The 15,716-nt window shown below is 42.0% G+C and overlaps 1 protein-coding gene across 3 annotated transcripts in view; it reads right to left on the reverse strand.

The window, feature by feature from the left end:
- Positions 1-2,115: 2,115 nt before the first annotated feature.
- The window catches only part of SMC1A (structural maintenance of chromosomes 1A), a 47,350-nt gene continuing 33,749 nt past the window's right edge, over positions 2,116-15,716 (reverse strand). Inside the window, exons 23-26 of one of the 3 annotated variants that reach the window (XM_019955796.2) lie at positions 15,642-15,711; positions 15,238-15,348; positions 3,339-3,471; positions 2,592-2,729 (exon numbers count right to left, since the gene is read on the reverse strand). In XM_019955796.2, coding sequence (XP_019811355.2) covers positions 3,373-3,471; positions 15,238-15,348; positions 15,642-15,711 — 280 coding nt within the window. In that variant the 3' untranslated portion in view covers positions 2,592-2,729; positions 3,339-3,372. Of the gene's footprint in view, positions 2,730-3,338; positions 3,472-8,910; positions 14,815-15,237; positions 15,349-15,641; positions 15,712-15,716 lie in introns of those variants that run through there. The other 2 variants (XM_019955798.2, XM_070783577.1) reach the window with 2 other exon arrangements.

Here is a 15,716-nt window from a genome sequence, read left to right on the forward strand (position 1 = left end):
TATAAAAGTGTTTTCAACAAAAAAAGTATGAAGGAAAAAAACATAAGCTTTCAGAGTTAGGGAAAACAAGTCGTCAACAAAAATTGAAAACCCAGCTTCCAATTAGCAACACTACATGCTAAAAGCAGTACTTACACAATTCAGAGGCAAACTGTTTTTTAATATAGAATTCTAAAGACAAACTATCATTCAAATATAAAGGTAAAATAATGCTAAATTTTAAGATATGCCAAGACCACAAAATTTACCTTCTTAGGAAGTTACTTGAGAATGTCTTCAAGAAAACATGTGACGTATCAGTCAGGATTGTTGACTGCAAGTGACAGAAGCTGCCTCTAGTTAACTTAAGCAGAAGAGGGACTTATTGCCAGGTCATTTTTGTAGCTCACAGAAGTCTGGAGAATTGAGCAGGAGAAGCCACAGCTAAGGTCACACTGTGGGGACAACTGGATCCAAATGCTATGGGCACTGCAAGCCCCACTGCTCTGACCCCTGGACATCATCCTATCATCACATGCCACCGAAGACAAACTCTAATCATCTGTCTGTTTTCATTTATTTGTGGTCAACTTTAGGATTGTGTTAATCATGTTCTTCAGTCCATGGCATATTATTTTCATCAGTCCATCCAAGGCCCCTCTTTTGCTTGATTTCACTGTAGTATTATTTTTCCCTGTCAGTTCCCACCCCTTCCCCCAATCTCCTCCCAGCTCAGTAACTCTAGTGTATGTCATGTATACACACTTCCAACTCATCTTCCATAGATCTCCTTACATATATGCACATCCATGATATTATAGTATTGTTTTACATTTACACAAATGGTAAATTTGTGCTATAAACCTCATTCTCTTTATCTTTACCATTCAACACTAGGTTTCAGAGACTTATGTGGTTACATGTAAATTCAACTATTTTCTTTCTATTGTTTTATTTATTCCATCCTATGAATATATCACAGTTTGCTTATCCAGTCCCATGGTGATGGTCACCTGGATTGCTTTCAATTCTTCACTACCATAAACAATGCTGGTTTCCTCGGTGGCTTGGTGGTAAAGAGTCCTCCTGCAATGCAGGAGACACAAGAGATGAAGTTTGATCCCTGGGTTGGGAAGATCCCCTGGAGAAGGAAATGGCAACCCACTCCAGTATTTTTGCCTGGGAAATCCCATGGACAGAGAAGCCTGGCAGACTACAGTTTATGGGTTGCAAGGAATTGGACGTGACTGAGTGACTAAGCAAGCAAGCAAGCATAAACAATGCTGCAACAAACCACCTCAACAATATTTCCCTAATGACCTGTGTTAAGTATTCTCTGGAATATATACCCAGGAGTGCAATTGCTGGGTTGTAGGGTATACATATACTCTACAGGAGGTACTGCCAAACTATTCTCTGGAACACCTGTACCATTTTACACTCCACCCAGTTTTCTTTTCCTCTCATCATCAGTGCTTTGATGATATCTGACTTTCTCCATGTTGCCATTCTTGTAGTGATTTCTCAATGTTATTTTAATTTTCATTTCTCTATCTGCAGAGTTGAAAATCTCTTAATGTATTCAAGTTTCCCCTTGTGTTAATTCAAGTTTTTCCTTCTGTTAATTACTCATTTCCTTTTCCCATTTTCCTCTTGGATTTACTATCTTCTTTTTCTAGTTATTAATCTTTTGTCAGTTTTACATATTGCAAGCATATTCTCCTAATTTGTCATCTGCTTGTTAATCTTATATATTCCTGTCTCCTTTGTGTTGTTCACACTGGATTCAAAGCTATGACTAGAATATTCGGTCCTTGTTGCCTGGTGGGCAAGGAAAAAAGTCTAACTACCTTTGGTTTCCATAGAGGAAGTGGGGGCCTGCCTCTCATTGAGACTCACATGAAGAGGAATCCCTCCAAATAGGATGAAGATTTAAATACTAGGCAGCCAATAGAGTTCACTCCTTTGGTTATCCAACATATACCTTTCATCCCAGATTTACTCTAAAAATATGCTTTCACAATATAGTGCCTCATATAACCAAAAAATGCACATTCCTTCTCTAAAGGGAGACAGCAACAACATAAGTTATAATGCTTTCATGTGCAAGCAATATAAAACCCAACTCAAACTGGCTTAAATAATAAATGCAATTTATTGGCTCACTTAACTGACAAGTCCATAGGCAGGGAAGACTTCAGGCCCGGTATGATCAGGAATATGGATCCATTTCTCTGTAATTCTCTTGGCTCTGCCTTCTCCATTTGTCAGCTCCATTCTCAGGTAAGCCTTCCACATGCTCAACAGATGGCTAACAACAGCAATCAGACTACATACTTCTTTGTTCGTGTCCAAGGGAAGACAGCTATGTCTTCCCTCAAAATCTGAACAAAAAGCTTCAGTGATTGGATCATCTCTGAACCAATCATCACTGTGATAATGTGGGAGATTACTCAGATTGGTTTATATCATAAAGTTCTATACCTAGAGCTGGCAATGGGGTCAATTCCACTCAAATTGCACAGCTATTAATACAATGGGGGAGGAGAGGAATGGATGGTGGAGAACAACTACAAAGGCCACTACAAAGGAGTAAACTAACAAAGAGGAAGATGTAAGGTCCAGGAAAGATTGGGTCCAACCCAGAAGAGTAATGAAGGGACGTCCCAGGATGACAGTTGTGCTGCAGGCCTACAGAGCAACCAGTCCAAATTGGAGCAGGAAGACGGAGGGCTCCAGGAGGAAGGTATCTGGGGAAAAAGGGGATTCAAATGATTTTATACTTTCCTTAAGAATTTGGAACAACTTAAGAAGGAGATAAAGTCAGACAATGCAAGGAAAAAAGAAAGGCAATTAGAAACTCTAGGAAAAAACATAAACTGTATAAGAAAAGAAATGTAATCCTAGGACACTGGAGCATTAGGAACAACATTTACATAATTATAACAACATAAACACTTTATTGACTTTAAACCTTTAGAATGACCTGTTAGCAAAGTATGGATGATTTAATTTTGGTTATCAAACAGAATGTAAATATTATTAATCTTGTTAATATAAAAGTATAAATGAGAGAAGTTGAGAGATTGAAAGAGGGAATACAAATCTATTATTTAAAGGTACAAAGGTAAGAAATAGAGGACATATAATTAAGGATATGTCTATATATTGGGGGCATGGGAGGAGGGCAGTCGGTGGTATTAATAGCAGGAAGTAACAGATAATGTCTAAAAGTGGTAAGTTGATAAATAGAAAAAAATTGTATATTACTTAAAGATATGAAGATTATTATCAGAAAAGTAAAAAATAAACAGTTATAAGTAGACTAGTAGATTTCTAGGACAAGACGGCAGACTTACCACATGTTTATCTCCATTCCCACCTGAAACCTTGCTAAAATAATAGTAAAGGAATAAAAAAAAGTATAAAAACACAATGACGAAGAGAATGTCCGTCAGGAGCAGGTCCATCAGCGAAAGAGATTCCAAATGTCTGGAAGATAGGAAGAAAATGGAGGATTGATGATTGATGAAGCATGGTGGAGGAAGCCACAGCCTGGAGTATACATGGAGGTGATGCCACTGAGGAGGAGTTGATCTTTCTGTGTAGTAGCCTAGAATGTTTTGGGTCTTAACAATGCCAGGTATGATATAGAGCATGAGTGAGATGTTGGTCTGAAAACAGGGTGATAAATTGTGAAGCTGTATATTGAACTGTTAACCCATCCCTCTGTGTACAATTCACAGTAGCCAGGTGTCTACCCATTAGGCAAAACTAGACATTTCTTTTCTAAGGCAATTTGAACAAGCTCAGAGAAAGATCTTTATGTTTTGGCACAGCATAGTAGTCAGCTATTTTCCAATCATTCTAAAGGTAAGCCACCAGTCACCTAGCCCTGTACCCCATACACAGAGCTTTGAATCCAATTTTATTGCTGTGTTCTTAAATATGAGCAAACCACTATACATTACCAGGGACCTGAGAAAAGATTACAAATTGAAAGAGACTACAATAAGCAAATGGGGGAAAAACAAATCCCAAAGGAAATAAATATTTCAAAGAACACAATGATATATAAAAATACCTCTATTACTCCAAGAGAGATTCAAGATAACAGCACATCCATTAAACAAGTACAGAATGCTATAAGAAAAGATAACATGAATGGATATTTGGAAATTTTAAAATGTGATTGGCAAAATGAAGAGAAATGCAGGGCTTTCCTGGTGGTCCAGTGGTTAAGAATCTGCCTGCCAATTCAGGGGACACAGATTCCATCCCTAGTCCGGGAAGATTCCACGTGCTGCGTGGCAACCAAGCCTATGTGCCAAAATTGCCAAGCCTGTGCTCTAGAGCCAGTGAACCACTACTGAACCCACGTGCCTAGAGAAGCCTGTGCATCACAACTAGAGAGCAGCCCCCACTTACAACAACTAGAGGAAGCCCACGTGGGACAACAAAGACCCAATGCAAGAAGGAAGAAAGGGAGGAAGAAAAGAAGGAAGAAGAAGGGAAGAAAAGAAATGCAAGAGAAGAGTTGGAAAATAAAGTTAAATTTTCTTCCAGAAAGTAAACAAAAACAAAGGGAGAGAGAAAACTAGGAAGGGGAGAAGGAAGGAGGTAGGAGGTGTGGCAGCAGTAGAGAGAACAGATGAAAATACAAAGATCAATTCAGAAAGTCTAACATTCCACTTTAATGAGTTCCAGGAGAGAACAACAACAACAAAATAAAACAGAAAAGAGGAACGTATCAAAGAATTTTATCAAAGAATATAAGAGGATTTTCCAGAATTAAAGAATTTCAAAATGAAGAAGCCTATCCAATGACCAATACAATGAATGACATCCCAAAACTTAAAACACATAATTAGGAAATTTTAAAATACCACAAATATAGTTTTCAAAAAATTACTATTTAAAGAGGGGAGTGAATGGAGTAGAAGTACTTTTCCCTATTCCTCTCCCCAGGTACAGCTAAAATCCTGGGACATTACATATAAACATAAGACTGAGAAGTAGAGAGAAGGCAAACCTGCTGAGGACCTCAGTAGCAGAGGAGCAACGTAGTGGTGATTTCTTTTGGTTTCCTTTTTACCTCACATTTCCTAGACTTGGTGCTGGATAAGATGGTAATTAGATAATAACCATTCTACTCCAGCCAAACACCACAGGAAAAACTGTAGTCCCACCAGCAAAGGCCAAGTGGGGAGCCTAGACTTCTACCTTTGCTGGCTATAAAGAGTAACTCTTCCCCTCCTCACTGGGGTAGTGTTTGGGAAGGCTGAGTGGGGAGCCAGAACTCCCACCCTCATCTAAGAGTAATGAGGAAACCCTCTCTCTGGGGTATGAACAGACATTGAGTGGGGATACTGGACTTCCATGCCCATCTGATAGTAACAAGTCAGTGTCTCCTCTTTCACTGCTGGAACAGTGTCTGAGGAGGCAAGTTAAAACAAGATATTTAAGTAATCCTCATATTTAACCCAATACCCCAAATCCCCAGGTTTCAACTGAAAATCACTCATCATACCAAGAACCAAGAAAATCTCAATTTGAATGAGAAAAGACACTCAATAGACTCAACACCATGATGACAGAGATGTTAAAAATCATCTGACAAGGGTTTTTAAGGAGCCCCATCATAAAAATGCTTTAATGGACAATAAGGAATATGCTTAAAACAAGTGAAAAAATACAAATTGTCAGTAAAGAAATAGAAGATATAAAGAAGAATCAAATGGAAATTGTAGAACTGAAAAATACAATAACCCAAACAAAATGGATGGATGGCAAAAAAGGAGGGGACAGAGGAGAGAATCAGTTAACTGGAATACAGAACAACAGAAATTACCCAATCTGGAAAAAGAGAGAAAATAGACTAGAAAAAAAGTGAACAGAGCCTCAGGGACCTGCAACACTATAAGAAAAAAATCTAACATTCATGTCTTTGAGGTCCCAGAAAGACAGAAGAAATAAATGAGTTAATATTTACATAAGAGCAATGAGACTTCAAAGTTCTGTGGGAAAATGGCTTTGAATCTCAAACTTTAGGGGACATCCCTGGCGATCCAGTGGTTAAGACTCTGTGCTTTCACTGCAGGGAGCATGAGTTCAATCCCTGGTCAGGGAAGTAATATCCTAATATCCTGCGAATGCCTCAAGCTACAGCCACAAAACCACAATCAATCAATCAAACAAAAAAAAGCCCATAAGAAATGAAACTTTATATCCAAGCATAAGAATGGAATACAGTATCCAGGAAGTCTATCTCCTATACAACCTTTCTGAGAAGTTACTTGAGGATGTATACTATCAAAACAACAGAAAAAAACAGACACAGCAAAAACCTTGGGAACCACCAGTAAATAGTCATATAAGCAAGGAAAGCTGTGAAGGAAAGTTCCAAAATGACAGTCATGCATCAGGCCTGGAGAACAACTAGTCCAGATTTGAGAAAGGGATGGAGGATTCCAAGAGGGTCTTTTTTGTTTGGGGGGCGGTAGACTTGATGTACCTAATGTAATAGAGGTTTTTGAGAAGAAAAAATGGAATATATGAAAAAGTAAAATAGTGAAAGAGAAACAGAATTAGAAACTTCCAAAAAGATGAAAAACTGCTACAAGGAAAAAATTATAAAAGTACATCAATTGGCTCTGCAATGAATATTTAGTCATGTTAATAATAATAGTTTATTGCTTTTAAACTTTTAGGATCAAACTAAAGACAACACACACAGAAAAAGCCTTAATCTGATTACAGAATAGAATTCAATGTTACCAACTTTGATATATAAAAGACCAGATGATAGGAGTTGAGAGGTTGAACAGTGGGGAAGAAGGCAAATAGGAAAGGTATTCTCATCTAACAAAGTTCTGGTTCAGAAAAATGGTCTCTCGCTCATGGAACAAGGAATCCCAGTGTTGCTTAAATTCAGAAAAGTTATCTAATAGAGAAACTAAATCATATTAAAAACAGGAAGGACAAGAGTTGAACTTGGTGTAAATTATTTAAATCCTCATCTGTCATAGCAGGACATAAAAGACACATCATATGGCATATTATTTAGAAGTGGGGACAACGATCAGAAGAAATAACTAAAAGTGGATGCTAATAACAAGATGGTAGATGTCCAACTCTTAGCGACCCCATGGACTATACAGCCCATGGAATTCTCCAAGCCAGAATACTGGAGTGGGTAGCCATTCCCTTCTCCAGGAGATCTTCCCAACCCAGGGATCAAACCCAGGTCTCCCACATTGCAGGTGGATTCTTTACCAGCTGAGCCACAAGGAAAGTCCAAGAACACTGGAGTGGGTAGCCTATCCTTTCTCCAGGGTATCTTCCTGATCCAGGAATCGAACCGGGGTCTGCTGCATTACAGGCAGATTCTTTACCAACTGTGCTATCACGCAGGGAAGCCCCTCAGAAGTTATTTAACAGAGCAACTAAATCATATTACAAGCAGGAAGGACAAGAGTTGAACTTGGTGTAAATTATCTAAATCCTTATCTGTCATAGCAGGACATGAAAGACACATCATATGGAATATTATTTATATATGGAAATAACAATCAGAAGAAATAACTAAAAGTGGATGCTAATAACAAGATGGTAGAGTAGGGATGGGGGCATGTGTGTCAGTACTTTTTTGGTACTGGTTTATTGTTTTATGAACATTGTGTATGTATTACTTCTATTTTAAAATGAACACGTATTTTAAATTAATTTTTAAAAACAGAAAAAGGACATTCCTGCCTACCACTTAACTCCCTCCCCCCAAATACCCTTGTTCCTGGCAGACCTAATGGTAACAGAATATAAAAATCTGAGAAACCTTGGAGTCTCCTTTCCTACCTCTCCCTTAAATGTAGCTTTACTGCAGTCAAAGTGGAATATTCATTAACCCAGACTTGCCATACTTGCTTGGAAAAAATATTACTCCTTATCTCCATTAGTTGGAATCTTCCCTATTGTTCAAGGCTTAGCTCAAATTCCACCTCCTCCAATGTCTTCCTTAGTCCACTGGCAGAACTTTCTCCCTCTATGACACATGCACGTTCTTTATTCAAATGTTATTTATGTCAATGTTTCATGCCCCCAACCATCCTTCATACCAGCTATTAGAGTCACCTTCCTAAAATACCAATCTGTCACTTCTCTGCTTCAAACCCTTCTTCGGTTTCCTATTGCCCATAGAATGAAAGCTAAGTTTGATTGCCTGGTTTCCACTTCTTCCACTGGTCCCCCCAAAACCCATGTGCTTTCACACTATATATCTTTCTTAAGCAGTTCTTCTGTTGGCAGTATTCTTTCCTCCGTTTCTACATGGTAAACAGAAATTCTTCCTTCAAGTGCCCCCTTCTCTATTAAGGCTTTCCTGAAAACTCCCTCCATCCCACCCCACCCCAGGAAGAACCACCTAATGGTCATATTCTCTACTCTGCCTCATCTACACTTGTTAGTTCTTTTGTCACAGTTGATGCACTTATCTGCTTAATTATCTGAGCCCTCAGGTAAACTGAATTCCTGGAGTATAGGGAATATATCTTATCTCCAGAACCAAGCACAGGGCTTGACATGCTGCAGGAGCTCAATATATGCTTGCTGAATGAATGGATGGCAAAGTGATGACTAAGTGAATACTGGAAAGAACAAATGAGCAAATGCTTATACTATTGCATGAATGATAATAAGTGAATGAATGAGTTATCCAGAAGTAATGAATAAATGAATGACTGGATGAGAAAAAGCCGTCAATGAGTAAGTGAATGAAAAGTTCCCGTGCCAGTGAGGGTGTGAGAGAAGAATGAATTTCCACCTGTGTCTTGGTTCAAACCTACCTGTAAGATCTTCTGCCCTATTCTCCACCCATCTAAAGTACACACCACAGTGTTAACCTTTTTTAAATTATAAGGAACAGACACACTCAGCTTAGTGATGGAGATTTATTGAAGCATTCACAGGGAAATAAGGAAGACAAAAACAGCTACATAGGCAGCCTCACAGAACAGAAACTTGAAAATGGTTTATGATCCAAAGCAGCGCTAGAGCCTGGCTTATCTTGTCACCCCCTCAGCTGCAGGCATCTGTTGCTCCCTTCTCTAGTGCTTCTCAAAATGGTGACTCAACTTCTTTCTGGCAGTGTTTATACTCCTCCTACTGCTACTGACTACCTTCTCTCTGCTCCCCTCCACGCCAGCCAGTGGCCTTCGGGGCACAGCTTCTGGGCCTCCTGGCTCCTGCAGCTTCCTGGCTTCTGGGGCTTCAGCTCCAATTAATCGGGGGCTTCTCTGTGCTGTAACTTCTGCTTGCCTGGTCTATCCTGCTGCCTCTTTGATTCTTGCTGCCTCACTGCCACACGGTTGCAGCTACCTTGGGGCTCTTGCAGTCTCATTTCTTCTGCTGCCACATGGATCTTGTCTGTTCAAGCCTTCTGCTGCTTCGTGGATCTCACAGATTCAGGGTTTTGTCTCATGGTTTCTGTTCCTCTAGGCTACTGCTACATCGTGGCTCCTATTGCTTCATGGCTTCTGTGTCCTTTTGGCCCATTGTCTTGCTGCTTCATGGCTTCTGCTACCTGTGGCCCCACATTCTCACATGCCTCATGGTTTTTGCAGCTTTCTCCTTGTTTTTGCTATTCAGTTTCTGACATCCCTCATCCACATCTGCCTTGCTAAATTCTAATTGTCCACTTCTTCTGAATGCCTCACATTCAGCCTCTCTGAAAAAGGATCTGATTGTTTCATACATTTACCATCTCATACAGGCCATGGCTAGGAGATAGAGTTCTTACATCAGTCTACCTAATAGAACCATCGTCCAGCTTAGAGACTGGCTGTCCATGAGTAAGATACTATCCCAACTTTGTCATCTGTGGCCAGGATTGTGAGGTCACATGGTACAGAGCATGGCAACTCATGCTTAATCCCTTAAAAGGGACTGTGGGCATGGCAGGTCTGCTGAGGGCTTCCAAAAGGGAGCAGTGTAACTGGCAAGCTTCTTGTTCGCCTGTCCAGTACCAGTGACTTTCAAAGGCCAACCTTCTCCTTGGCCTGTTCTGCCTGTTCTGATCTGCAATGGGAGAAATCAAGGCTCTAGGGGCAATGTGGAAAGGGAACTTAGGCTCCAGTTCTGGCTCCTACATTTCCTAGTAGTGGGGCCTTAGGCAAGTTTCTTCCCCACTGAGAGCCTCAGGAGGGGACTGGACGAAGTCTGTAGGTTCCCTTACAGGTCTGATGTTTGAGTATCTCCCTTTAGGTTACTGTATAAGGGACGTAAGTCTTATCTGGGGAAGCCCTCAAAAACATCTGAGGTAGGAAAGAGGGAGTCAAGAGTCCCACCTTGGAAGGGCACAGGAGGTGCTTAGCCAAGATTTATTGAACTCAATGAATGAATCAATGGCTGGGGAGGAGGGGGAGACCACACAGCACACAGACAATGTTTACTTAACTTGAGGAATTTCAATTGCTGAGGAGGCTGGAAGGAGATTCTGATTCAGATGGATGATGAAGGAGAATGATTGGGACAGAGTAGGAATCTTGGCTATTAACCAGCATTCATTCTATCCTCCCAGTCACACTTCACATCCAATAATCAGTCACCAAGTCTGCTTCATCTCTTCCTTTAATGGCTCACACCTTATCATCTCCAATCCAGTCCCACTGCCCTTGCCCTTCAGTAGACTAGTATTTTCAAGTTCCCTAACTAATATGTCTCCATTTTCTCCTTCACACATGCATTCATTCATTGAAAAACTATTTTTTGGATGCGTATTTGGGGTCAGGTACTGTGCTTTTTGCTGGGTGTATACTAGTAGCAAGATAGTCCCACACCCACCCCTGTGGGGCTTATAGCTTATTTGGAGAGATAAAATAGGCAAATATAAAACTGTGAGAATTGAACTGGGAAACTAAGGGAGCATAAAGTTTGAGCATCTAACCTAATCTGCTTCCACACTGGCCAGCCAGAAAGGGGTTTGTTTCTTATCTAGTCTCCTCTGCTGTCTCCAACCCACAGTTCCCAAACCTGGCTGCACCCTAGTTACATCCTCACATTTATAAGCTCTCCAGATGCTGAGGCCCCCACCCAGTTATGAAAACTGAATTTTTAGGTGGTGGTGGTGGAGGGTGTCATCCAGGATGCACCATGTGTTTCTGGTATACAGCCAGTTAGGGAACCAAACTGTTCTGAGAGGTAAATCTGTTCTATAGCCAGGCTCTTACGACTCTCTTCAAATCTGGTTCCTGACTACCTCTCCAGCTTCACTTCCTGCTACTTTTCCCCAGCCCAGGAAACCTTATGGCTCAGTATTTCTGAACTGGTGGGCTGTTTCTTGACCGCAGGTCTTGTGCATACTGTTCCCACTACCTGGAAATCCCTTCCAACTCCTCAACTGGCTAATTCCTACCAGTGCTTCGAGACTCAGCTCAGGTTTCACGTCCTAGACTAGAGAATGTCTTCCCTGAACCTCTACCTAAGCTAGATGCCCTTCCTATATCCATGCTCCTGTCATAGCGCTGATCACATTGGTTTATGAATTGCCTCCCCAACTAGACACTGAGCTCCTCAAGGACAGGATAAAGATTTGGTTCATGTTTGGGTCCCCAGACTAAGGCTACTAGGTCCAGAACATAAGGGAGTCAACCTAGTGTCCCCCAACTAGCCCTAGGGATTTCACTCAGGTCCAGCTGGCTAGGAGGCAGTGTGACACAAGAGAAAGTACTGGGCAAACAGAGGAGATCCTAGTTGAAGTTTAGGCTCTGCAACGGAACCACTGGGATCTCAAGACAAGTCATCTCACCTCTCTGAGCCTCAGGATTTAAATCCTTTGTAGCACTTTTGTTCCTATGTGCCAGGGCCTTAGCCTGAGACAATTTATGTAATGCTTTCTACCTCATGAGGTAGGGATTAGTTACCCAGATTATCATCCACACCTACTGAGTTAGATTTCCAGGCGTGGGACCAGAGCAAGGAGCTCCACATCCTTTGGACACGGGAGTGCAGCAAGGAACTGCTGCTTTTCATTATAAGCCCTTCTGTAATATTTTATTTTCTAACTGGTGTATATATTGCTTTGATTCTTAAAAAGGAAAAAGAGGGAGTTCACTGGTGGCCTAATGGTCAAGATTCTGGGCTTTCACTACCACAGCCCAGGTTCAATCCCTGGTTGGGGAACTGAGATCCTGCAAGCCACACAGTGCAGACAGAAAAAAAAAAAAGAAAAAGAAAAAGCTTCACAGGTGATTCCAGTGAACAGCCAAGGTTGATAACCACCCTTACAATGGAGAAAACACAAGACCGATGGAGGGCCTGGGTTCAAACCTTCACTGCTACCTGGTAGGTGGGTTACTTCACCTTCCTGGGCCTCAGTCTGCTTATCTGTAAAGTGGGAAGAATAGCAATTACTACCTTTAAAAGCCTGTGATGATCTAGATGTTAGCCAAATTGCTTTAGATATATTTCATCTTCCTTACATGGTTGCAAGGTAGGTGTATATTATCTCCTTTCCTTCGTGAGGAAACCGAGACTCAGGGAGGTGAAATAACAGGCTCAGGTTTCTGCAGCTAGGATTTGAATCAGGGTGACTCCCAAATTGTGCTTTTCCACATATGCCAGCATTTCCCAAATTATGGCACACACACCACAAGTGGTATGTGATTTCTTTGGTTGAACACAAACATTTATTTTGTCTTGATGTCCCTTTTAATATGTATTAGAAAATACATACTTAGCACATCAAACCCATTGTTTCATGGTTATCGCTACTTAGGATGAAACTAAAGTAGATAACAATATTAGACCTAAGACAACCTCAAGAAAAATACTGGGTAAATAGTACGGGAGGGCAATTTGGAATTATCTATTAAAAACAAAAGTATACATAGCCTATGACTCTGCAATTCAATTTCTAGGAATCTACCCTAGGTAAGTTTTCACACACACACAAATGCTCCTGCTTAGCATCCTATAAAAGCAAAAACAGAAAACAGTCTATCACATGAGAAATGGGTAAATAAAATGTGGTAGAGTCACATAATGGCAATCTACCTAACAATTACAAAGGATGAACTGCTTCTACATTTAGCAACATGCATAGATCTCAAAAATATAGCTAAGCAAAGAAAGAAAACTGCAGAATGAGTCAATATATCATCTGCATTAAACACAATATATTCAATGAATTCACATGTAAGTCTTAAAGTTAAGATGGATGTACAACAGACATTACAGCAATTAAGATGCGATGGGAGAATGGTAGTTGAATGACTACTATTATTTGTAACAATCTAATTTCTTAAAAAGAAAATTCACTCATTACTTGGGTAATTACAATTGATTAAACCTTTAAAAAACAAAAATGTAGTATATAGATGAGGACAAGGTGATGGTCTGATGGTATATGTGAAGAAGCAAAGACTGATCTCCTGGCAGCACACTGAGCTGCCTCTGCAACTAACAGTTATTTCCCAAAAGGAACATCGCATGCATTCAGCCAGGATGTGGCCCAGGCTACCTCTCCCCTACCTCCTAACAACCCAGGTTGAGATCTAGGCACTCAGTTATACATGATTTAAGCTATAGGGTTCCTTGTGCCCTCCATTTACCAGGTAAACCCCATAAATGCCCTGGAACTTCTCCAATAACCAGAACATTCACCATCTCCCAAATCTGGAGGCTCCTTCTGTCCTTAACAATTGGGATCAGAAGCCCTCAGGCGTTAGGCATGTGAAGACTTGTATTCTGAGGTGTTGGCACCTACTGGACTCTAAGCAAGGATAAGGCCTCCAGTGAGGAGTTTGACATCATTAAATCCTATGAGGTAGGTAAATACTGTTAGCCCCATTTTATAAATGAGGAAACTGAGGCACAGAAAGGTCAAATGACTTGCCCAGCGCCAAACTAGAAAGTAATAAAAAATGGGACTAGAACTGTCCTCAGAGCCCAGACTCTGCTCCTAGTACCCAACCAAATCCTACCAACTTAAGGTCCAGCTCAAAAGTGACCTCCGGAAGGCCTGGAGGTGATCGTCCTCTTTTCAAATTCAAAGCACCTATACCTGATTCAGCTAACCATGGGAACTCATGAACTAGCATCTTCCTAGTAGGAGGGTAGAGATCATGTCTGACTCAGTTCTGTATTCCTAGCATAGAGTCTGACAAACAGGTGTTCAGTATGTGTCTGATGAACACACAAAATGAATGAAAACATGAATGAGGGCAGTTTCACGTAACTGCCTGAATCCTATGAGGTCCGGAATACTTCTGCCCAGCTCCAGGGTGCTGTCATACTAAGCTCTCTTGGAATCAAATTCAGCCTAGGCTCCTTCTAAAATGGGTCTCTAATACCTGTATTATTTTGCAAGCACACCCACATACGCACATGTGGACATATATACACACACATACATACCCACACACAAGCAAAATGCAAGGGGGCCCAAAGAACCCATGATTATGGATGATGGGAGAAGGTCTGAAAGGGAGGAAAGGGGATGGACAGATGGCCCTGTTCAGCTCAGTTCAGCTCAGCTCAGCACCTCCTTCCAGAGGCCAGGATGCTCCCTGAAGCTCAGGAATTTTTGCTCCAGAACTAACATCACCTCTGTTCCTCTTCGTGCTTGATAGCAGTGCCTAAATCCCATGATTATACCAAACAGGGACAGGAAGTAGGGGAAGGTTGGGAACCAAATATCCAGAGATTGGGAGAGGGGCAGCTTAAGGATCCAGACTGGGTAGGAGGGCAGAACTACTGCTACTGCTCATTGGGGTTGGGGTTGGCATCTGGGTACTTGGTGAGGTCGAAGGTCAGGACTTTGCTGATCACACAGTCCCCTTGCTGAAGGAGGAGGGAGAAAAAGAAAAATAAAATTGTAAGGAGAGAATTAAGAGGGGTCTAGTGCCCTAGGACTGGGGAGCTTCAAACCCTCCTCCCTACATACCTGCCCAAAGCCCAGGCTCTGGTTCTCTGGGTGTGAGAAGATTTGCTCAGTCCCATGTGCCTTCTCTACCTGCCTATTTCTGTACTTTTGTTCTTTTCTCTGTCTGGGTGCCTCTGCCCTGCCTTTCTACCTGTCCCCAAATCCAATGGCCCTGCCCAGCTGGGCTGGTAAGCCTCCAGGACAGGGCTCCAACAAGGCTGTTCATGAACTGAGTCCCTATGCTCCCCCACCCGCCGTGCCCCTCCACTGCAGCCTTCCCTTCCTGCCCTGGGGAGTCAGGCAGGGAGTGGGGGCTGGCTCCTGAGCCAGGCCCGCCCTACCTCAGGGTAGACTCCAATGAGGCTCTCAGCCTTGGTGTAGAACTCCTCCTTGAGAGAAATGACGATGGCCTGGAAGTTGCAAGTTGACTGCTCCTTGATGTAATTTGCCACCTGTGGGAGGGGCCACCGAGCATTTAGTAGGGCTGAAGCCCTAACACTCCCTGGCTTATACAGTCAGAACCAGAGGTGGGGGGGTGGGGGGGGTAGGGTAGCGGGTGGAAGGTTGGGGGAAGAGAGGCTGAGAGGAGGCTACTGACTAGTACAGTGTGGATGACCCTTGGCCCAGCCTCCCGGGCACAGAGAACAGGCGGCAGGAACGGCTAGGGCACACTCAGGAGTTGTTCCCAGAAACCCAGCCCCAACTTGGGGGCCTCTTTCCCGGGCCCCACTTTCCTTGCACCCACCTTGCCAATGTTGGTGTTATCCAGGGCAGCATCGATCTCATCCAGGACGAAGAAAGGGGCTGGCTTGTAGCTGGG

The sequence above is a fragment of the Bos indicus genome, chromosome X (genome assembly GCF_029378745.1).
Source record: "Bos indicus isolate NIAB-ARS_2022 breed Sahiwal x Tharparkar chromosome X, NIAB-ARS_B.indTharparkar_mat_pri_1.0, whole genome shotgun sequence".
Lineage (NCBI taxonomy): Eukaryota > Metazoa > Chordata > Mammalia > Artiodactyla > Bovidae > Bos > Bos indicus.